Raw genomic sequence first — 24,973 nt, 5'->3', positions numbered from 1 at the left:
GCAGGTTTTCCCAGATAAAATTTATTCTAAAAACAGACCCTTGTTACCTACCAAGAGTAGCTTCCCATTTTCACAGAACTCAGGAAATCATTCTTCCTTTTTTTTTTTTTTTTTTTTTTTTTTTTTTTTTACAATCCAGTCACACCTGAAGAATGTAGGTTTCATACTTTTCAGATGTGAGAAATACCTTACTACATTACATAGCTAGAACTGCCCCCTGGAGGCATCATAAGTCTTTTTGTAGCCTTCCAAGGAGCTAGAAAGGGACGCCAGGTGTCTAAAAGCACGCTGGCTAGATGGGTGAGGGAGGCAATCTCTCTGGCCTACTCAATAAAACATGAACCATTGCCACAAAGCATAAAAGCTCATTCCACTCGAGCAATGGCATCATCCTGGGCAGAGAAGGCGGATGTATCCATCACTCAGATATGTAAGGCTGCTACGTGGTCTTCGGCTTCTACCTTCTATAACCACTACAGGTTGTATCTTTCCTCTGCTACACACCTTATCTTCGGGAGATCTGTGCTGCATGCAGTGGTCCCTCCCTAGGTACTTATAGCAGGATAAGGCCCGTTTCACACGTCAGTGAAAAACAGACTTTTTTCACTGGCGTGTAAAACACGCACTTGTCCCTGCGTGTGCCGTGAATCACGGCACACGTGGGTTGTCTAAGTGCAATCCGGGCTCCGTTCTCCGTGGCCCGTGATTGGACTTAGAAATCAACTCACCTGTGCCGGCTCCCGCTCTCCATGGTGCTGATCGCTCCCGCGGTGCAGCATCCGGCCGGCGGTGACCCCCGCAGCAGTTGCTTCCGGGTCGGCTGTGTCGTGCATCATTAAGATGCGCGACAGTAATCAGCCGGCTTAGAAGCAGCAGGCTGCACGGGCTGCAGAGAGCGCGGCTGAAGCCGGGTAAGTTAAAATGTTTATTTTAAATGCACGTTTTTTTTCTGGCACGTGTTTCACGGACCTCACCACTGCGTGGTCCGTGGGACATCAGTGATGCCAGAAAAAAATGGACATGTGTCCGTGCGGCAATCACGCACACGCGGGTACGCCGCACGGAGACACGTGCAGTGAAAAATCACTGACGTGTGAGCAGACCCATTCATTATAATGGGTCTGCGTATGTCAGTGATTCTGGTACGTTTAAAAAAAAAAAAAAAAGCACAAACGTACCAGAATCACTGACATGTGAAAGGGGCCTTAGGCACAGCCACAGTGTAGGAGATGTTGAGGTGCACTTGTAGGTTTCCACACCATATATCCAGAGAATTAGAAACAAGGCACTATTTGAGAGTGCCTTGCTTCTAATTCTCTGTCCCTCCCTAGGTGGTGGTGTCTCTGAAAATCTCTGTGGGTGCTGTCGTGGCGGTGGGAAAAGACTAAATTACTTACCTGTAATGTTATTTTCTGGGGTCCACGACAGCACCCGCACACCCCTAACCTTATTTATTATCACTCCTTGGATGTGGTTTCTTCTAATGTCTTAATTTCTTCTTCTCATGTCCTACTAATGCGGTGCAGTTCCTCTCCAATACTCTGAAAGCCAACTGAGGAGGGAGGGGAACCTTTTTTTTTATATAGGTCTCCTGTCCTGATGGGGCGGATCCCTCTCTGTGGGCACTATCGTGGACTCCGGAAAATCCCGTTATCGGTAAGTAATTTAGTCTTTCCATTCAGTCTTAGTATAAATATGGCTGCCTTGCCTTGCAGAGTGGAAATGTCAAGTGAGACCCCCCCCCCCCTCCCCACTGGTCAGAGATATCTGGCATAATTTTTCTCTAATGGGATCAAACCTTCTACAGCAGCTCTTGAAGTCTTGAAGCGTTTTCATTTTTTTTCATTTTTAATTTTTTTGTGCTATTCCTGTTACACTTAAAATATTAGTATGTAAATGAATTGATAACTGGGTGTTATCACCTGGTGTTTTCTCCAGTACACTCAACTTCCCATCAGTGATGTCAAAGGGGTGTGTCCATACACAGCCAAAGTCAATGGAAGCACCCAATTGTCCATACATTTCTAGGAGAAATATTAGGACCATGGTAAAACACACACAAAAAGATCATGAGTTGGTATTTCATGGAGTACTTATTTATTGGAACAGACCTGTCTGGATTGATGACTCTTCCTTTTGAACTGATTCTCAGGCCTTATATCCTAGATCTGTCCTTTTTCCCTCTACTGACGTCCTCCCAGGTGGACTTGAGAATGAACAGCACTTCGAAATGTGAGAAGCAGAAGATGAATTCCCACAAAAGGTCCAACTCTTATGAAGGCTCCTTCCAAGGCCTTAGCTGTAGGCAGGTGGGTGTTCAAAGAACAAAGTTTAAAAATCTTTTAAGAGCTACAGCCATGCCTTCTTTAATTCTTTAAAAGCCTTGCTCCTCCACTCTGCCTTGCCCCTCTGTGATTTACACTTTACAACTAAATGATTGGATGCCCAGGCTGTATTCGGCACCCCACAAGAAACTTCTTAGTTTGTCAATTTGTCCACGAGACCTCCACTCTTGCTGGGAGTTGCCTAGACATAACTGTTGACTGAAAAAAAACAATTAACTTGACTAAAAGCTTGTATACATGCAACATGTAAGAGTATGTTCATACTGGTGATTACTCAAGGGCATACAAAATAATCATGGGGGCCCCATAGAAGATGATGTAATTGCGACACCCTTCCCCCACCCCACCCCACAAGAAACAAAAAAAACCCGCAAACACATTTGTCTGTCATATAAGCACATATCTCAACGTTGCAGCTCTTACAAAGTAATTTCCCTCTTTATTAAAGCCTCTAGATTGCCCTTTCTCTATACCCATAAAATATGTTGACAACAAAACTGCTCCAGAAGCGCTGTGGATGTGTACCGCCCCGTGGGCTCGGCTGCGACCGCCGAGCCGCTCGGATCAGTGCTCGTACTGCGGGTGGTGGCTCGAGCCTCTCACGGACCCGGGGGTCACGTTGCTCTGCAAGGGAGTTGGTGTTACACGTGGGGACTTAGGTGAGGAGTTCCACGGCCGGGGCTGCGGCTGTTTGGTTTGGATTGTAAGTTCGTGATGCCACCCACGGGTTGTGGTGAATGGATGAACACCACCGCTGCCGGAATCTAGGTCTCCCGGGTACGGTCTTGCGCAGCTTTGTGTTGACCCCTCCGTGGGTAGGGGAGCGATGGTCCCGGGGGCCCGAGGGAGGTGCTGAGGTGGGGGAGCAGGTGATGCGTGCTGGACTCTGGTGCAGTGCGGCCCGAAGGCACTGGTGTACTCACTCTGACACAATACACTGGAGTCTCTGGTAAACCAAACGGAGTGATGAACGGGGCCCGCAGCCACTGCAGCTTCTCCCGGTATAGGTTGGTGGTTTCCGCCTTTCTCCTGCACCTCCTGTGTGTAAATGTTTGACTCCTATGCCTAGACACCGGTAGTCTGCTCCCCGACTTGTATATGCCGTAGGAGCCAGTTTGCCCGCAGACGCTGGCCCTTTGGGTCTCTCTGCCTTGGCGGTGGCTTTACCCTGTATGGTTGGGCTGTTGTTTTCTATCGGGTCTTGTGTGGGATAGGTCCAAAAGTCTGGTCCGCAATCAGTTGATTTGACTCGGCCCTGTCGGTTCGGGGCTTCGTCTGGGTCAGAGTACCCGTCCTGGTGCTCCGGTTTCCAAACTGTTCCCCGATTCGGTACCGGCGGGCCACCGCCCGACCCCGGTCCCTACAGTTCCACCGGCTGTAATCCCAGCTCCTGCAGATGGCCACCACCGTCTGCCTCCTTGCCAAAGGTGACTGGGCTCCGACCCAGCCACCGGAGTAGTCTATGGCAGGCCTGGACTCAACCTCTCTCCTCCTCTGTCAAAACTACTCTGCACTCTCCACTTGAACTTGTGTCTGTGTTTTCCCGCCTCCAGGCCTGTGAACTCCTTGGTGGGTGGAGCCAACTGCCTGGCTCCGCCCCCCTGGTGTGGACATGAAACCTGGAGGGTGGTGACAAGGTTTTTAGTTTGACTGATGTCACCTAATCGGGAGGGGGTGTGACTACCTGGGACGACCTGACTAGTCCAGGGCGTCACATATACCACCACAGTGAATTCTTCTACATGCACAGTATGACCCTCTTAACTACAACAGCAAAGTATGCTGACCCAACACACTAAGATCCCCCACACAGCCCTGCATACAGTATAATGGTCCCGAACACACAGCTTTCAAATAGACCTCCATAAAGTATAGGCTCTAATATATAAAATATAGTGATGAGCGAGTACTAAAAAGCTCGGGTGCTTGAGGCTCGGGCCGAGCATCCCAAGATACTCGTGTACTCGGCCCGAGCACCGAGCCCAATGTTATCCTATGGGAGACCCGAGTATTTTTGTGAAATGACCCCCGGCAGCATGTAGAAACCCTAAAAATGGCACAAAAGTCTCAGAAGAGTGCTCAAATGACATGGCAACAGCATGGGGAAGACCCCTTGAAGCATTTATCACTCAAAAGTCACAGCTGTGAACAATTTTGTCCGCGTTTTACGCCATTTTTACGGACTCACCAGAAAACCTTCAAAAATGACACCAAAATGAATTTTCATGGCGGAAATGTTAAGGGCACATACCCAATAGTGAGATAGAGCTAATGTATGTTACTTTTTGAGATTAATACATGAAAGATTTTACGTAAAACATTGTGTGGCACTCCGATGTCCCTGAGAAGAGACGTCCATAAAGGCCTCTGAGTCTAATGTGCCCATTTTGAGGAAGTGAGTCTTTGTAGTATTTTCCTTTGCCAGGGCAGTCCAAAATTGTGAGGTTCACCAATGCCCCTGCATACAGACGTGCATGAGGGCCTGTAAACCTGAAGTGCCTATTGTAAGGAAGTGGGTCTATTGTAGTATAGCCCTTTGGCAGGGCAGCCAAAAATTGGGAGGCTCCACGTTGTCCCTGGATAGAGACGTGCATGAGGGCCTGTAAACCTGAAGTGCCTATTGTAAGGAAGTGGGTCTATTGTAGTATAGCCCTTTGGGAGGGCAGCCAAAAATTGGGAGGCTCCACGTTGTCCCTGGATAGAGACGTGCATGAGGGCCTCAAAACATTGTTCCCATTGCAAAGGAGCGGGTCTCCTGTCGTTGTAATGTCCATTCTGCAAAGAATGGGCGAAAAAATTTACCACTGGGGGTATACCTGAAACAAAGGCCTAACTATTGTAACGGTCATCATGATGGCGCATGAGGAGAAGGAGGAGCAGTCCAGCGATTATCCAAAGTCCAGAAGTGTGTACCCATGGGTGAGTGGAGGTACATGGCAAATTCCCGTTACAAACTTTAAATTCCGCTCTCATTTGCTGGTGGTGTGCTGAAGTCTGGCCCAATCCAACCCTTGTTCATCTTGATCAGAGTCAGCCTGTCAGCATTTTCAGTTGACAGGCGGGTGCGTTTATCTGTAATGATTCCACCTGCGGCACTAAAAACACGCTCTGACAAAACGCTAGCGGCAGGGCAGGCCAGGACTTCCAAGGCGTAGAGAGCCAATTCATGCCACGTGTCCACCTTGGATACCCAATAATTGTAAGGCACAGAGGAATGTCGGAGTACAGTTGTTCGATCTGCAAGGTACTCCTTGAGCATCTGGGCAAACTTAGGATTTCTTGTGGCACTACCCCGCACCTCAGGGGCTGTGGTACGTGAGGGGCTGAGAAAACTGTCCCACATCTTAAAGACTGTTCCCCTACCTCTGGCGGATTGGACTTGTGCCTCTCTCGGCTGTACGCCTTGGTTGTCCACTGATTCCTGACCTATGCCGCTAGCGTTTTTGTGAGGGGAATGCTTTGCCTACTTCCGTGACTATGGCCTTCCGGAACTGCTGCATTTTGGTTGACCTCTTCGCCTCGGGAATAAGAGACATAAAGTTCTCCTTGTAGCGTGGGTCTAACAGTGTTACCAACCAGTAATGATTGTCGACCAAGATGTTCTTAACGCGAGGGTCACGAGACAGGCAGCTTACCATAAAGTCAGCCATGTGCGCCAGACTCTTAACAGCCATCACTTCAGTATCCTGACCAACACGATGACTGAACATGCTGTCCTCCTCCTCCTCCTCCTCCTCCTCCTCCTCCTCCTCCTCCTCCTCCTCCTCCTCCTCATCTACCCTGTCCTCTGGCCAGCCACGCTGAACCGAGGGTATGACTGGTGTGCATGTCATATACTCAATTTGGCCGGAGAGTTGCTCCATGTCTTCATCCTCCTCCTCGTCATAGTCCTCCACTGCACGTTGTGATGAGACGAGGCTGGGCTGTGTGTTATCACCCACACCCACTACTGTTTCTTGCTGCAACTCATCGCGCTCCGCCTGCAATGCATCATGTTTGTTTTTGAGCAGAGACCGTTTTAGAAGGCAGAGTAGCGGTATGGTGACGCTAATAATGGCGTCATCACCACTCACCATCTTGGTGGAGTCCTCAAAGTTTTGGAGGATGGTACATAGGTCGGACATCCATCTCCACTCCTCAGGTGTTATGTGTGGAGTTTGACCCATTTCCCGACGGCTTAGGTGATGCAGGTACTCAACAACTGCCCTCTTCTGCTCACATATCCTGACCAACATGTGCAGAGTTGAATTCCAACGCGTGGGGACATCACACACCAGTCTGTGAGCCGGAAGATGCAAACGGCGCTGAAAGCCGGCTGAAGCAGTAGGTGACTTTCGAAAATGTGCAGACAGGCGGCGAACTTTTACCAGCAGATCAGACAGCTCTGGGTATGACTTTAGAAACCGCTGAACCACGAGGTTGAGCACATGGGCCACGCATGGAACATGTGTCAGCTGGCCTCGCCTCAAAGCCACCACCAGGTTCCGGCCATTGTCACACACGACCTTTCCTGGCTTTAGGTTCAGAGGTGTGAGCCAGTGATCTGCCTGCTGTTTCAGAGCTGTCCACACCTCTTCTGCATTGTGGGGTTTGTCACCTATGCAGATTAGCTTCAGCACAGCCTGTTGCCGCTTCGCCGAGGCAGTGCTGCAGTGCTTCCAGCTTGGGACTGGTGTGGAGGGTAAAATGGATGAGGATGTGCAGGAGGAGGAGGAGGCTGAAGAGCATGACATTCCGGAGCTGTAGAGTGTGGGTGAAACCCTGACTGAGGTAGGGCCTGCAAACCTTGGTGTGGGAAGGACGTGTTCCGTCCCTCGCTCAGACTGGGTCCCAGCTTCCACAATATTAACCCAGTGTGCCGTCAACGAGATGTAGCGGCCTTGCCCACAAGCACTTGTCCACGTGTCTGTGGTTAGGTGGACTTTGGGTGAAACAGCGTTGTTCAGGGCACGTGTGATGTTTTGTGACACGTGGTTATGCAACGCGGGGACGGCACACCGGGAGAAATAGTGGCGGCTGGGGACAGAGTAACGTGGGACAGCTGCCGCCATCAGGTCGCGGAATGCTTCTGTCTCCACCAGCCTAAAAGGCAACATTTCCAGCGCAAGCAGTCGCGAAATGTTAGCATTTAGAACTTTGGCATGTGGGGCGTTGGCAGTGTATTTGCGCCTGCGTTCAAAGGTTTGCTGAATGGATAACTGAACGCTGCGCTGGGACAAGGACGTGCTTGATGATGGTGTTATTTCTGCATAGGCAACTGCAGGTGCAGGACCGGAGGAGGCTTGTTCGCAGGCAGCATGGACAGGGGATTGGCTCGCATGCACAACCAGCGAAGACGTAGCAGTGACATCAGCAAGCACTGCTCCTCGACTCTGTTGTACTTCCCACAAAGTCGGGTGCTTGGCTGACATGTGCCTGATCATGCTGGTGGTGGTCAGGCTGCTAGTTTTGGTACCCCTGCTGATGCTGGCACGGCAGGTGTTGCAAATGGCCTTTTTAGAATCATCTGGAGCCAACTTAAAAAACTGCCAGACTCGGGAAGACCTAACATTTGTACAGGCACCTTGTGTCGTGTTGTTGTTCCAGGGAACGGTTGCCTGACTTCTGCCTGGAGCCACCACCCTGCTTCTTACTGCCTGTTGGGATGCTATGCCTCCCTCCCCCTGTGCACTGCTGTCCTCGCTCTGCATATCCTCCTGCCAGGTTGGGTCAGTTACTGGATCATCCACCACGTCGTCTTCCTCTTCCGCACCCTGCTCCTCCTCCTGACTTCCTGACAATTGTGTCTCATCATCGTCCACCCCTTGTTGAGACACGTTGCCAACTTCGTGAGAACGTGGCTGCTCAAATATTTGGGCATCTGTACATACGATCTCCTCATGACCCACTTCAACAGGAGCTGGCGAGAGGCCAGAATGTGCGAATGGAAACGTGAACAGCTCTTCCGAGTGTCCAAGTGTGGGATCAGTAATGTCCGAGGACGTGTACTCAGCCTTGTGGTAGGAAGGAGGATCAGGTTCTGAAATGTGCGGTGCAGTATCACGGCTACTGACACTTGACCGTGTGGAAGACAGAGTGTTTGTGGTGGTGCCAATCTGACTGGAAGCATTATCCGCTATCCAACTAACAACCTGTTGACACTGGTCTTGGTTCAAGAGCGGTGTACTGCTGCGGTCCCCAAGAATTTGGGACAGGACGTGCGAGCGACTAGATGTGGCCCTTTGTTGTGGCGAAATTAGAGCTTGCCCACGACCTCGGCCTCTGCCTGCACCACCATCACGTCCACTTCCTTGTTCCTTGCCAACGCCCTTGCGCATTTTGCAATGCCGTGCTGACGTGTATTCACTAGACTTGTGCGTTATATCCAAGTTTGTGCAAATCGTGCACCTGTACGCTGCCACCGACAGGCACACACGTGCGGTTTTTAAATGCAAGCACGGACGCACTAAGAACCTAACAGGTTTTTAGGAGCGACAATTACTGAGAAGTCTGACACTATCTGGACTGTTTTAGACTGTGTACACCAGCCCCAGATATGATGAAGGCTGGTATACGGTCACCACTAGGAATGGCTATATACCCTGCCTGCCTGTATACTGCTACAATAGTCCTGACAAGGACTCTTCTGGTCACTAGCCTGTATTCCGACCTGGCTATACCCTGCCTGTATATAGCAACAATAGTCCTGAGAAGGACTCTGCTACTGTACTCCGACCTGGCTTTACCCTGCCTGCCTGTATAGAACTACAATAGTCCTGAGAAGGACTTCTGGTCACACTGTTTGCAGCCCTGCTACGGAAATAACTATAAAGGGCCGCAAACCTTTCCCTGAAGCAGCAACCCTCTCCCTGCACTGACTGTCTGGATGGCTGTGAGCAGAGCACAGCGCGCCCGCCGGTATAAAGGCTCGGTCACGTTGTGCGGGCCGGCCAATCACTGCAATTCCACAACTAACAGGGCTGTGGCATTGCAGTGGTCTGCCAGCCAATCCCTGCATGAGGGCTGGCTCTCAAAAGAGCGCCAACATGCAGGGATGAAGACCACGAGTACAGCACGAGTATCGCGAGATTACTCGGTCCCCGCCGAGTAGCCAGAGTACAGTGATACTCGTGCGAGTACCGAGTAGTAACAAGCATACTCGCTCATCACTAATAAAATATAATATTTTTTTTTTTTTTTTTTTTTGTGGGGTGGGGAGTTCAAAAAGTTGAGATTATCAGCAGTGTGTTTAAGGACCACATCACATTTGAAGTGACTCTTAAAGGCTTACATGACTACATTACTTTGATCAAAGTGCGCCTGCGCAGGGCCTCAATGCCAGCTAGTGTGGATGACGTAGGACGCGTCGCGCACCCAGGCTTCAGAAGGACGACAAAGATGGCCGAAAGAGGACGTACTGGAGAATGGGGACACCCATCCGACCAGTCTGCCCCGCACTGCCCCTTTTTTAGGTGAGTATTTTATAAAGTGATTTTTTAAAAAAAAAATGTATACGTTCTACACAGCAGCCTGGGCTCTTATATACAGCATGTTAGAATGTTGTATATAAGGGGCTGCTAAGTCTTTGGCTTTGTGTTTTTTTTTTTTTTTTTTTTTTCCTATGGCAATGAATGTTGCATCATGTGAAAACCTTGTCTGTTTTCGAAATTTTGTTTGCTTTCTACGCACGCGTGAAAACAAAATGGTGGCATTTAGTGCAATATTCACAGCAACTGAGAGCAGAGGAATAATAAAATTCTTGTTTCTGCAAGGAAAGTCCGCAAAGGATATTCATTGGTGATATGTCGCAGACATTTGGCATCAATGCCCTTCATATTCCACAGTAAAGAAGTGGGTTGGCAAACTTAAAAAAACGGACTACTTAAGCTCAAATGATGAGGAACGTCCTGGACGACAGAGTGGTGGTTGTTCCGGAGATTATCAATGCTGTGCACAACCTCCTACTGGAGAATTGACGAATTCCAGCTGACGCAATAGAAGACATAATGGGGATTTCCCCTGAACATGTTTGTGTCATGATCCATGAACATTTGAACATGATGAAGTTATCTGCAAAGTGGGTCCCCAAATGTTTGACAACAGATCAAAGAAGCATGTGAGTGAAAACTTCCCGGTCAATTTGTCAGCGTTTCTGGACTGATAAGAACTTCCTGGATAGATTGGTCACTATGGATGAGACCAGGATTTATTTGTATGACCCTGAAAACAAGAAGCAGTCAAAAGACTGGATGAGGAGAACCACTGTGCCTCCAAAGAATTTCAGGGTGCAAAAATCAGCCACTAAGGTGATGGCGTCTGTCTTCTGGGATAAGGAGGGCGTGCTACTAGTGGACTACCTTCAAAAGAGTTCCACCATCAATGCAAGGTATTAAATTGAACTTTTGGACCAATTGAAGGCCGCTCTGAAAGCCAAAAGGCGCAGCAAACTGTCCAAAGGAATCTTGTTCCTGCAAGACAACTCCTCCTCTCAAACTGCACAAGTGACCATGGCAAAACTGGTAGAGCTGGGCTTCCAGCTGGTTGACCACCTTATTCACCAGATCTAGTTCCCTCCGACTATAATCTCTTTCCAAACCTGAATAAACACCTCAAGTGTACCAAATGTCACTCCATTTGTGATGCCATGGCTGCTACAGATTCCTGGTTTGAGGTGCAACCAAAATCCTTCATTTTGCTAGGCTTACAGTACTTGGAATACTGATGTAAGACGTAAGAAGTGTGATATCAGTGGAGAGTATGTGGAATAAATTAAGGTTCATCCTATCTCGTTTCTTTCTGCATAGTCAACTTATCAGCAGCCCCTCGTATAAGAGTTCAGTAGTGGTGGCTGTAGCTTATAGTCGCCAAGTCTGGTGACAGGTTCCCCTTTTTAAGTGGGCTCTTCTCACACCATAACATGCCTAAACCACATTTAGATGTGGTTTAAACATAATATGGTGCCCCCAGCATTTGAATTTGGGAGTGCAGATTTTGCTGGATTTCTTTTTGAGCGAGAGCCAGTGTTTTTTCAAATCACTTTGTGAAGGCTCCCAATATTTCCATTGACAAATGGACCTGAGTAGGGGCTTGCCTTTTTTTTTTTTTTATTTGGGTTAAGTGCTATTGACAGTTTGGGGTACAGAACATTTTGAATTGGTTCACACTTAGCCCTTGCTATATGCTGAGTATAGAGATGAGCGAATACCGTAATTTGTATTCGCTATACTTGTAATGAATAATTTTGTAATATTCGTGTATTCATTACAAATAGAGTATAATGCAAGTCAATGGGAAATGCAAGTAATTTTCTGGGGGGGGGGATAAACAGCCAGTGGTGGTGCAGGCTACAACACCAAGAAAAAGGCAATGAGCAAACACCCTAAAATAAGTAAATAGTAATAGTGCATCTAAATAAAATGGTGTACTTGGTTATATTCATGAAAAAGAAGAGAATAAATAAAATGGTAAGCCATTCTACCAGGTCAAAGTGATCCATATCAAGATGGTCCTAGCATTTTAATATTTTCAAACCTAGATCGATTTGGCATCACACAAACTTTACTTTCTGAGGTTTTTTGTTTTTTTTTGCCAACTTGTCCAAGAGGTCTTCCCTCTATCCAGGACTTTCCCAATCGCAGCATGTCTTGCAGCTGGCACTGTAGGGCCCTTGAGTACATCAGGGTGCCACAGAGTACTGCATCCTTACCCAGGGTGCAAGGCCTACCTCCCCCATGGTTCCAGGTTCTTAAGAAACTGGTGTCACTACCAACAGCACCACAAATCCCAATCAACACCTCACATCATGACCTGTCAGACACACCAGTTGGTTGGTCTAGCTGGAAAAGGGCCACCCACTTAGGGGTCAGGCAGACTGATGGGAGGGAAGTGAGACAGTTGAGTAGAGGACAGGAGTTGAGTGAGAGGCCTCGAGGAGAGAGGAGCTGGGGAGTGTTAGCTCCCGGGGAGCTAGACCATGATTGGGTCGTAGACTGTGGTCCAGGACCAGAGGAGTCGGGGACCGCTGGCAGTGATATTGGAAGGGGTGCGACGGACATAGTCTAGGAGGACTGTTGGCACCAGCAAGCCCAAAAACTGACTGGTACCGAACACGACTGGGTACAGGACCCTAGGTCAGGAGCCGATTCAACGTCCTGACAATTGACCTGCTGAGAAAGGAGACCTTCAGGGACCTTTCCACAGAGCTCAGATTGGGGGCATCAGCACAATGCGGGGGATAGGGCTTTCCAGCCAAAAGCAGCCCACTAAAGTCCCAAGTGCCAGCTCCCAAAAGCACAGCTACACCTTACCAAAGTGAGCGGGGCCCTAACAGCTTCAAGCCAAGGGGCCACAGACTGACAACTAAATTGTGCATGGAGGTGGGCTCCGGACTATCAAGTGACACCGGCAGGAGTAGACACCTGGACGGGCTCCCCCGTAGTGACTGTGGCACACAGAGGACTTGGTTTACTTGCAGTGTGCGTGTCTACTTTGTAATCCTCATCCTGCAGCACGCCTACCCACAGTGAGTACCCTGCTCCCCCTGCACCCTGCTCTCCCAAACAACTACCAACATCCCTGAGCCCAGGCCCGTCTCTACCTGTGGAGGGACTAACATCAGGCTGCTTAACTCCATCTGCCCCAGTACTCCATACAGCAGCGGCGGTACTCCCATTACCGCAACCCACAGGTGGCGTCACGAACGGATCCAAGTGTCCGCCAAGCCGAGCCACTACGATCCCGGATCCGAGCAACCCGACCAACACCGGGACGGTACATCACCTCTGACAATAAGGGGTTATCTGGGGCAGAAAAGGAACAATTTCACATTGGGAAGTTTTGTTTCAATTACTAAATCTTATCAAAGTTAATGATTGCTGACCTGATTGATAAACCTTTGGTTTGTATTCCAGAGACTGCGCACTCCAAAGTTTTGCTTACCTCCAACGATCTCTGAGTTGATCCCTTTAAGAAGAACAATGGTGAAAACAGAGATGCTGGTTTTTGAACCTAGTAAACACTTTTCTGGAAAGAAGGTAACTGCTGTAAGACTGATTAGACTGATTTAAATATAAAATACATACAATTCCTGACTATAAACTAATTTTTTTTTTTTTTTAAAACTTCTTTTCTAGACATGCTCCAGCTGCTACCAGAAGTGTTTATTTTTCTCATTGGTGTTGTCATGCAATTTCTGCGACAGGTACTGATAATTTGTCATAAAGGTTTGTGCCCCAACTTTTACAACCCCATCCTTAATTACTATATTCCTCTGTATAAAATTAGACTATACTATTCAGTGCCAGCATTGTTCCTGTGGCATGGATACTGGGTCTCCTGTTAATCGAATGATGTTGGCTGCACGACTTGTGTGACTCAGTGACCGCTACTGGACCTCTTCACTGACTTTTAAAAGTAACACCCAAGAACTAAGAGCTTTTGCCGTCATCGACTCCTCCAGATGTCTATAATGTCCAAAGGAAGTGAATGAAGTGGCCACTGACTGGCTGTAGCGCTCACATTGAATAAAGTCACACGAGCCCCAGGAGACTCTGTGTTTGAAATCATAGGGACGGCTCCAGTGGTGAATACAGGACATCTTTGTTATATGGAGGAATATAGTAATTGAAAATGTGTTATTTGAGTAATGAACAACTCTTTAAAGGCCCCCATTCGGTGTGCCATAGTCATGAAGAATTTAATGAAAACTGAGAATGGGGTGGCTTCTTAGTATTTTACTGGAGATGTTTATTCAGTTGGGATTCTCACTTAACCGGAATCTGTCACCACTTTTGGGCTTTATTAACTACTATCTGTAGTACCTGGCGTTGCCCAGGATAGTAACTAAGACTCTCCCACATTAACTGACACATATGCTGTCTTATGCTAAGGCTGTCCTTCATTGCCTATAGCAACCAATCAGAGCTCCTATTAATGATCGATCTGTAGCAAAATAGAAGCAGAGCTGTGACTGGTTGCTATTGGCCACCTGATAAATATCCAGGGTAACTGGCTGTTTTGACAATCTATTACCTCACACATCCAATCAGTAAGTAATGTTTTTTGTTTTTTTTTTTGTCAAATAACTACCGTAAGTGTGAGTTAAAATTTCCCCTCAACAGTCATGTCTGTCAGCCTTGCTTCCATTTCATCAGGACATTCAGTGCTTTTATTGTAAAAAAAAATATTTGCCGGTACGCATCGCTGAGGCGAGGAGCGGGGGGATATGTGCTAGTGGAGAGAGTGAACGATCATGTGAGCACAAGTATGAGATTTGTACACTTCTGGCCCCATTCTGATTTGATGTGTTCAGGCTCAGTCAATTCACTTTCATTGAGCATGTCTGTTCAGCACGTGACCACATCTATGTACATCGCATACTTGCAGCTTCATAACCTCCCACTCTCACCACCGGCACCAGAGAATCCTGACAGCGTGCAGTGTGCACACTGAGAATTCAGAAGGCTGCAGTCAGAGTAACACAAGGAGTGACTGCAGACTCATCAACCCCTTTAATGCTCCTACTATAAAAAAAACATAGTAACCCTTAACTTGTCAGACGGCACAAGACTTTAATAGAGATTGTCCACTACTTTAACATTAATGACCTTTCCTTAGGATAGGTCACCAATGTCTGCCTGGTCGGGGTTTGGCACCAGGCAATCCCGCCAATTCCGTACTCTAAGTGTCTGTGGTGGCAGGTAGCCGGAAGTGCTCAGTTCTGGATCTGCTCCGTCTTCTGATAGTGGCAGACGTCTCCTATTAAAAACCAATGAGGCGGATGTGCAGTACCCGGCCACGGACACCATCAGAGGAAGGAGCAGATCCAGAAATAAGCATTTCCGGCCACCTGCACCATAAATAATGGCCCCTCACAGTTTTCTCTGCACAAAATAAGACCCACACTGTCCCTCTTATGGTACATGCCCTCCATATTCCCGCTTTCCAAACTGAGCCTACTGTTTGGTGTCCTTTACGCTGTGTCCCCTTATACTGCCCAGTCTTTATACTGTGCCTTCATCACACTCTCCCTCCTTCCTATAACCTCACACTGTCCTTCCATTCTGCCTCCCCTCCACTACCCAGTCTTTTTTCTGTGCCCCTCACATTCTTCTCATATGTCTCCTCACTACCTCCTGTGTCCATACACTTTTCCACCTCACTCCCCATTCTGCCCACTTGCTCCTCATACCATGTCACTCTTAACTCTGTGTCCACAAAATTTCTTTCCAGTTCGCTCCATATCCTTTGTCGCCATGCATCACCCCTCATCCTCTCTCCATACTGTGTCCAAAGATACTTCCCCCTCCCCATCCTCTTTTCTCACCATACTCTGTCCAAAGTTCCCTCCCCCACCCATACTGTGTATATAGATATTGCCCCCTCCCCACCCTCTGTCCCCCCCCCATAGTGTGTCCACAGTTCCCTTCCCAACCCTCTTCCCCCCCCCCCCCCCCCCCATACTGTTTCATAAATACTCCCCTCTCACCCCATAATGTTCCTCCTCCGTGTCTTCTTCAGCTCCACAGTGGAGCACTTATCAGCGTTTCTCTGCCGCCTTCGCACTGGCTTCCGGGTCAGCAGTGATCAGCTGACCTGATCACATGATGGCTGTAGCGCTGACCCGGAAGTCAGCGTCAGAGATCACCGCTTTAATTGTCCTAGTGTCTGACGGATACAAGGACAATTGAGCAGTGGGAGCCGCGCGCTGCACTTTCTATGAGTGCGGCTGTCAGCATGACAGCCACGCTCAGACAATAGCCAACAGAGAATTGTATAGTTTACAAATTAGCCATGTGGAAAGAGCCAGAGGTGCTCTTCAGATTTTCCGGTATGCCGTACCGGCGTGTACCGCCGCAAGAAAAGCACTGGACATTGAGCTGTAATACAGCTTTTCTCTTTGTTGTCAAACACTATCATCCAAATTGTATATAAAACCCCACACAGTTAGTATGCAGGTAAGGTCATATTGTAAGTCGTGTACAGGGTGGGCTCTCCAGTATCCAGCAACAACAGGCACCAGGAAAGCGACTCTAGGCAGTTGAATTTGATAAAAGATTGCTTTACTTTAAAAAAAAAAAAAAACAGAAAATATAAATACAAGGCCTAAGGCAGACACCCCTGTCCTGCACCACTCGTAATGGCTATTTGTCGCCTTCTCTAGTCGGCCTAACCAGAACAGATAGGTGTTTTGGTACCAAAACATGTGCAGCGTGCACGCAGTCCTGGGCCCAGACTACCGTACCCGTGTACTGTGGTGTCCAGCTGCAATAATAAGAGACTTGGAGATCATCTCACGGTGACCAGTATAGTCAGCCACTGCAGAATGGTGATCTCCGGCACAGGATGCTGCTCACACGTGTTACGGACCTCCTCGCTAAACTCTAACACGAGTCTTCTCCCAATTCACTTAAATGTTTCTGTGGCGGCTCCTTTCCATTACGCATACCTCTCGCTTTCCCTGCAGCTCACATACACCTCCTTCTCAGCTCTCGAAGTCCACTGGAGAAGTCTGTTGATGTTGCTATAGTAACCAAATAGTTGAATGCAGATGCAAAACAGCGGCCTCTTGTCACTGGTCAACAACAATGCATACAATGAACAGTAAATAAACATTTTGCTGCAGTTCAGTGGATAACTGTTACTAATATACTTTCATCCTCTCACAATATGATTTGTGTGCCGCCTCTGCAGCAGTCGAACTGCTCGGTTCTGGGGTTGCCGTGGCTCAAGGGTCTCCGGACCCGGGGGCTCGCGGCCACTCAAAAAGAAAGGGGAAGTATTTACAGGGGGTAAGTGATTGTTTGGGACGCCACGCATGGTTCGCGGTAAGGGGAGTATTGCTGATGGGAGTACACGGGAGAGATGGAGTGGGGCAGCCAGATGGTGATCCCTCCACGGGTAGGGGATACCCCGGGACTCTAGAGATATAGGTGGCGGGTAGCGTTGTGCGGGCTGGCAGGACGCAGGGAGAGCAGTGTACTCACTCAGACTGTGTGGATGTTGGTGCAACCATTGAGCAGACTGACACAGAATTAAACAGTGTCTGAGTGCCGCTGCCACTCTGGGGAGCTCGTCCGGGAATCCGTCCCCGCTGGTATTGCTTAGTGGTCCGGAGCCTGCCTCCATGCACATGTAGATAGATGACCTCTCGGCCTGAAGCAGTCAGGGTCCCGCTCCCTATATTGAAATAGGGGAGCCGTGATCTCGATGGCTGACACTTGGGATTTCAGTGGCCGCATAAGCTGGAAAGCCCTATCCCCCTCGTTGTGTTGGTGCCTTTGATCTCTGAGCTCTTGGGGAAAGTTCATAAAGAGACTATCTTCCACAGGTGAATTACCAGGTTGTGTGAAGCTACTCTCTGATCTAGGGTCCTGTACCCCGCCGTGCTCTGTACTGGCCCGGTTACTGGAATTTCCGGTGCCAACCGTTCTCCAAAACTAAGTCTGGGCACCCTTCTCCAATACCCTGCGACTGGGTCTCTAACTCCTCCGGTCCCTGTGACCCAACCAAAGTCACCCAGGGAGCTACAACTCCCTCAGCTCCTCACTCTTTGAGGGCTACTACTTGACTGTCCCTCCCACCAATCTGCCTGACCCCCCTAGGCGGGTGGCCCTTTTCCAGCTAGACCACCCACTGGTCTGCCTGACAGGGTGTGGTATGAGGTGTGGTTAGGATTTGAGTGCTGATGGAAGCAATACCAGTAGTTAGGATCCTAGAACCATGGAGGATGAGTTCTGCACCATAAGAGAAAGGAGTGCAGTCCCCTGTGACACTCTGATAGTCAGGGGCGTCACAATTTGCATCAACCTCTACAACAGCATTGGCTAAACGTCACCACCAAAATCATTGTAACTGACACATAAGGTATCTTTCTGTGTGTCCAAAATAGGAGTCTATAATAACAGATTCGTTCCCAGCTACCTTGACTTGTAATATTAGCAGGTTTTTTGGAGAATAACTAAAGCGCGGGTTTATTTTTCCCCGCAGAGCAGTATGACCTTCCCTGATTTAAGTGAGGTGGCTTTGCAAAATTTTGTGATTGTAAATGCGACGGTGCGGATTCCTTTAGCATACATACTAACTCCCCTTTATATATTAGATTAAAATGTGCCTATGTGACGCCCTGGACTAGCCAGGTAGTCACAGGTTGGCCCTTTCAGAACACCCCTCCCCCTAATAAGGTAACAGCAGACAACCACACAAAACCTAGTCGCCTACCTCAGGGCTCAATGGGGACACCAGGGGGCAGAGCCAGGCGGTTGGCCACGCCCACCAAGGAGTCCAGAGGGCCTGAGGCAGGAAAACAACAGTCAGACTGTTGTGGGCAGTTCCCCGGTGGGGAGCACAGTGTCCAGTAGTCAGATTAGTGACAGGTCTGACAGTTGTGGGGGTCGTAGCCCGCACACCTTGGCTAGGAGGCAGGCGGTGGCCTGGCCTGCAGGAGCCGGCAAGATGGCCAGGTGGAACCGTGAGGGACCGGAACAGGGTAGTGGCCCGCCGGTACCGAACCGGGGAACCGACTGGAAACCGGAGCACCAGGGGAGTACCCAGACCCAGAAGCCACTGGACCACGTCCAATTCACTGATTGAGGTCTGGACCTTAGGTCCTTTCCCGTCCCAAGACCCGAAAGAAGGCAACAGCCCACCGAGGGGGATAGAAAGCCACTGCACAGGCAGAGAGATCCCACGGGCCAGCGCCTGCGGGCAAACTGACTTCTCCGACACACATATAGCCGGGGAGCGGACTCCCGTTGCTGAGGCATAGGCAGTCAACACAAACATAAAGAGGTGCAGGAGAAAGACCAGGACCACCAACCCGGGTGGGGGAGAAGACGCAGCTGGCTGCGGGCACCGACCACCATCAATTTGGTTTACCAGAGACTTGCGTGTATCAATAATCGGAGTACAACTGTGCTATCCGGCCGCGCACCGCACAGCCACTACATACTTCTCAAACGGGTCCCGGGGCCACCATCCCTGCCCACGGAGGGGTTAACATCTTGCTGCACGACTATCTCCCCTGGGTGCCCCGTAATTGCAGCGGTGGTGTCTACACCTTCACCATGTTCCGTGGATGGCGTCACAAACTCAAAACACGGCTCCAGCCATACACCTACCTAACCACCCCCTTCGAGATCGCCAGCAACCCCTTGCAGAGCGACGTGACCCCCGGGTCCGGAGGCGCTCGAGCCACCCACCAAACAAGCCCGGATCCGAGCGGCTCGACTGCGGCCAAGCGCGGGGCGGTACACACAGGTTATAAAATGCTGAATAGTCATACCTGTGTCTCAGAAGCCTTGTTGTGCGTAAATTGTTTTATGGGAACTAGTTTTTCCAGGCTATGTGCTGCCCAGAATATACTGTATAACTCTGCCTTAATGCTGATATCCTATCGGTCACCTTCTACGGTGTTGTCGGGTTTTCGTGTAGTAATCTCACACCTGCCCATTGCCAGTACCATTGTTCCTCTTCAGTGTTCTGCCCTTCTCTGGGCATTGGCTTCATGTAGCTTCTGCGCTGGTGAATCACTGGAACTTCTTTTTAGTGTTATTTAGCACGCAGAAAATGTGCACAGTAAGCTAGTCAATTCACCTGAGTGCTCCTTTCCTGCGTGCTGGAGAACTCTGAGCAGACGTTCCAGTGATCTGGCACCTGTGCAGCAGCAACATGAAGCCAATCACTGGAGAAGGGAATAACACTGAAGAGGAACTGTAGCGCCCCTGAACCCCTCAGGGCACTACCAAGTACTGCATCCTGACAAAGATGCAGGGCCTACCCCCAGGGACCTGAAAGACCAGTGCCGGTACCACCAAAACACATAACATCCCCAGTTTCCCTCTCCCCATTAGGGATGACTGACTAGTCCGGGACCCAATGGATGGCCACCCAGAGGTGGAGCCAGTCCAGTCCACTAGACGGCAACCCAGAAGGAGGGGACATACACTCAAACAGAAGGGAGTCCAGTAGTGACAGTTGGAGGGGAGGGTCGTGTCTCCAGACGGGGTCATTTAGCAGTGACCTAGGTGTAGTAGGAGAGTGGTTGCCAGGGAGGGTACAGCCAGGTATCCCTAGAACCAGTGCACAGACTGGACATAGGGCCCTAGGTCAGGCGAAGGCTTCAGGCAACCTGACGAATAACTGCACAGTGAGGGGACCTTCACGGATCTCACTGACCTAAGATTCCGGGGGCACCAGCAGTAAAGATTAAGCCAGGGACCGGAACAGGACACCGACCCTACAGGGTTCGCACTGCCCGCCGTACGGACGAGAGACTGCCGACAGACAGTAAGGAACTAAAGAATGTATGTCTGGAACACCAATGGTGTGAACATGGTGCAAGACTCAAACATAACTATACAATAGGATAAACTTGCACACAAGTCACAATGTATATGGGAATGATGAAAAGCAAAACTGCTATTGGAATACTAGACTGAAAAATACAATGAACTATCTGAAAAAGTGAAAGTGACAAATGAAATATGCATAACTGCTATGAATAATAGGAATATAAGAGATGTTTAGCCATTGTATTGATTAATGCAAGAGAGCCCCAAACATAATGCCAAGGTAATCTCTATTTTTTGGGGTCCCTAGCCTATGTGTAACCTAGTATTCCCATAACAGTTTTGCTTTTCATCATTCCCATATACATTGTGATTTGTGTGCAACTCTTCATTTTATTGTAAACTTAAGAGAACAGAGAGGGAATAGATAAACCACTATCGTAAGTTTGAAAAAAATAATTCAAACAAGGTCAGCTCAAATGCAATATTATAATCTTTATTTAGTACAAAAGATATGTAGATTTAAAATACACATAGAGCATGATCCAAAAATTACAAATTTTTAGGTAAAGACAGGTGAATAGATAAAAGATCCAGAGCAAAAGGTAGTTAGGTCTGTACCATCACCATGGGGGATAAATGTAAAGCCAGCCCCGGCATGTGATAAAAGTTCAAATCCTAGTGGAATTACACATGTCCGATAATAAAAGGAGCCTAGCTACTTACCCATGGTGAAGCTTAATCAGACCAACAACCACCGCACCCCAACGCGTTTCGTGGTCTTCCTCAGGGGAATGCGACATGGTGTGTGGCAAGAGGGGTCTTTAAAGATGTTTAAAGATGACCGCGGCACGCATGCGTTGAGCGGTCTCCTCCTGAGCGTTCTGAATGACTGCTTCCTCAACGGGAGGAGACGGGCGCAGTGTGAAGACACTGTGCAGCCCGCATCACTTCCGGGAACGGCCCGGTGATGGACGCTCTGGACGAGTTTCCGCCCCTACATGCGGCCTGAATGAGCGATCGGCCTGCCACTCTTTTTGGGGGCACAGTTACATAGACCCCTCTTGCCACACACCATGTTGCAGTCCCCTGAGGAAGACCACGAAACGTGTTGGGGTGCGGTGGTTGTTGGTCTGATTTTAAGCTTCACCATGGCTAAGTAGCTATGCTCCTTTTATTATCGGGCATGTGTAATTCCACTAGGATTTGAACTTTTATCACATGCTGGGGCTGGCTTTACCTTTTATCCCCCATGGTGATGGTACAGACCTAACTACCTTTTGCTCTGGATCTTTTATCTATTCACCTGTCTTTACCTAAAAATTTGTAATTTTTGGATCATGCTCTGTGTATTTTAAATCTACATATCTTTTGTACTAAATAAAGATTATAATATTGCATTTGAGCTGACCCTGTTTGAATTAATTTTTTCAAACTTATGATAGTGGTTTATCTATTGCCTCTTTGTTCTCTTAAGTTTACCATATGTTTATTGAGGGTTAACCATATGTTGTCTCACGATGTATAAGGGGGTTACGTGTGTCCTACCCTGTTTCTTATCTTCATTTTATTGTATAGATGTCTTTTGAGTCTTGCACCATGTTCACACCAGTGGTGTTCCAGACATACATTCTTTAGTTAGCATGCACTTTTTGTCTGAGAACCCTGCCCCACCCACAGCAATTTGTTTCACTTCACATATCTTCTACCATAGCTTGGTCCTTTGCTTCCCATACAGACCAAGTTTTTTAACTGCAGGTGAGGTTACATATAAGCTAGGGACCCCAAAAATAGAGATTACCTTGGCGTTGGTTTTTGGGGTTCTTTTGCATTGATCAATACAATGGCAAAACATCTTATTCCTATTATTCATAGCAGTTATGCATATTTCATTTTTCATGTTTTTTTCACTTTTTCAGATAGTTCATTGTATTTTTCAGTCTAGTATTCCCATAGCAGGTTTGCTTTTCATCATTCCAATATACATTGTGACTTGTGTGCAACTCTTTATCCTATTGGACAGACAGTAAGGGACCTGTGTCACCCAGGGAAGGGGGTACTCTGTCCTGGGCATTTGCCAAAGGGAATATCACTTCAAGTGGCTGTTGCCCGGTCCCGTGCCCTGGGGACACTTAATAAAAGGGGGTATTTACAGGGAATAATAGTTAATGTTTGTGACGCCACCTGCGGGTTGCAGTTAATAGTGGAGAACCGCCGCTGCTCAACGTGGGTACTCCCAGGGATGGTAATAGTGGCAGCTATGGTGGTAGGCCCTCCACAGATAGGGCTGTGCCTGGGATATGTATGGTGTATAATGGAGACCACACCAGGTTAACTTTAACAGTCTCTACTCACATGGACCCTCAGTATGCTGGCTTCGGTCCCAGGAGTATCAGTGCTAATGTAGTGACTCAGGTTGCTCTCCCTGGCACTCTCAGTAGATTGAGTCCCTATAGCTTGAAGCGTTTGGGGGCCCCAACTATCCCTTTTGGGGTACATTCGGCAGTGCGGACCCTGCGGGGAGGTAAGTGTCCAAACACCGATCCTAGTTTACTGCTGATACCTCAGGATTATTTGGTTCGGTGAAGGTATCCTTACCGTGCAGGTATTTATCAAACTGTTTGAAACTTGTCATTTGACCTAGGACCCTGTGCCCCGTGCATGCTCTGGTCCCAGCGGTATCTCTGTATCAGTCCCGCCGATTTCTCTCCTGTGCCCCCGGGGTCACTGTTACGCGGACCCAGCTCGGGCACATCCGCACACCTCTCCTGTGTGATCCTCTCTTCTAGACTGACTGACCCCCTCCCACCAAGATCGCTATGCCCAGAGACTCGTTCCCATGGCGACCATCCCCTTACGGGGTTAACACTCTATGCCCAGTGTGGAGAGGAGAACTAGGATTTAGATTGTGTTTTGGTGGAAAAGGCACTGATACTCCAGGTCCCAGGGGGTATGTCCTGCATCCCCAAGAGGATGCAGTTCCCTGTAGTGCCCGGAGGCTCTCAGGGGCGCTATAGATCCACAAACTCTTCAAGCTACGGGGTCCCACCAACCAGTGACAGGTGCCGGGGAAAGACTACCAGGTCACCACACTGGCACTGAAACACAAGGGACCGGGGTTCTGAACCAGCCGTCCTCAGTGCTTCAACTCGACACCACCGTGAGTAAAAACAGACGTTGCACTGCATCCCCCATCGTGTGGTCTCCCTTCTTTCTATGCTGGATCCTACCATCCACTCCCTGGGGCCTGACCCTACTTGCGGGGGCCTATCATCCAGACTGCAACCACAATCAGTCCAGTGGAAACAGACTGTGCAGTGGCGGTTCCATCACCATACCCGCAACCTGCAAGTGGCGTCACAATATAAACTTTCAGCTCCCCTGTACTTATTCCCCATTAAAAAGCGAACTGTTATGGCAATGGGCAGGTGTGAGATTACAAGAAAATATCTCCATGCCATATAGGTTGTGAGGTGTGGTTGTGTTTTTTTTTTTTTTTTAATTTCTCAACATTGACTTTAATTTACTGTTGTGTTTTCTATCTCTCATTTTCAGGCCTATTTGCCCTAACTGTCTTGTTGAGGTAAGATGGGTGTATCAAATTTATTTTTATAAACTTTTACTTTATCCACCAAATAAGTGCTTTTTGGGGACCTGTAGGGTGGCACGGGTTGGTAGTTGTCTGATGCACTCTAGCACGCTACAGGAGTATGGCGGTCCTAGCTTGGTGTCTGGTGTTGCACTACGGAGGTAATGTTTTTTTCAGACTGCATGTTGCCGATTGGTTTTGGCCAGCTAGGACCAGATGGTACACAGTTCATTGAGGGAGACCACAAATTCACAAATTACATTGGATAGGAGGCACAAATCTTGTAAGTTTCATTTGTCACAGAACATAACTTCAGTTGTTCCAACCTCCATAGGTCCTTTTCTGCCAAACACTACCCAGACTATTACTAAATCTGTCCTCGTCCTCCGTTCCTTGTCTTGCACCAAGACCTCGGTCACCTGTTTCTTTGGTCCATGCGCTGACCCAGCTCTACTAAATCACTTAATGTCACCTACTTCTTTCTCAGTTTCCTCGGTCATACTATCGTGCTGCCCCTGACCTAGTCAGGCGCCACTGAGTACTGCACCCATGCTGGGTGAGTGCAAACAGGTAATCCTGAAGGCTGGAATGGGGTGTGTACCCACAGACAGTGACCAGGTCTCCCACACCTTTGAGGGGACCCCTGGGCAGACCCAGGAGGGGGGCATGGCCTTCAGATCCTATCAAGGGGTGCAGTAGAAAGGCTGGAAGCTAGGTTGAAGTGGCAATCAGAGGAGCTGGAGGTAGCTAGTCTGAAGCTGAGACGCAGGAGA

The 24,973-nt window shown here is 48.7% G+C and overlaps 1 protein-coding gene across 1 annotated transcript in view; it reads left to right on the top strand.

Annotated features, from left to right (window-relative positions):
* LOC142312792 (protein spire homolog 1-like) overlaps nucleotides 1-24,973 on the top strand; it is a 65,294-nt gene that overhangs the window by 26,858 nt on the left and 13,463 nt on the right. Inside the window, 4 exon segments of the mRNA XM_075351781.1 lie at nucleotides 2,167-2,309; nucleotides 13,235-13,357; nucleotides 13,457-13,524; nucleotides 24,167-24,194. Coding sequence (XP_075207896.1) covers nucleotides 2,167-2,309; nucleotides 13,235-13,357; nucleotides 13,457-13,524; nucleotides 24,167-24,194 — 362 coding nt within the window.

Source organism: Anomaloglossus baeobatrachus, chromosome 5, assembly GCF_048569485.1.
Source record: "Anomaloglossus baeobatrachus isolate aAnoBae1 chromosome 5, aAnoBae1.hap1, whole genome shotgun sequence".
In the NCBI taxonomy this organism is placed as follows: Eukaryota; Metazoa; Chordata; class Amphibia; order Anura; family Aromobatidae; genus Anomaloglossus; species Anomaloglossus baeobatrachus.
The sequence above is the reverse complement of the archived record's forward strand: the minus strand, read 5'-3'. Positions and strand labels throughout refer to the sequence as shown.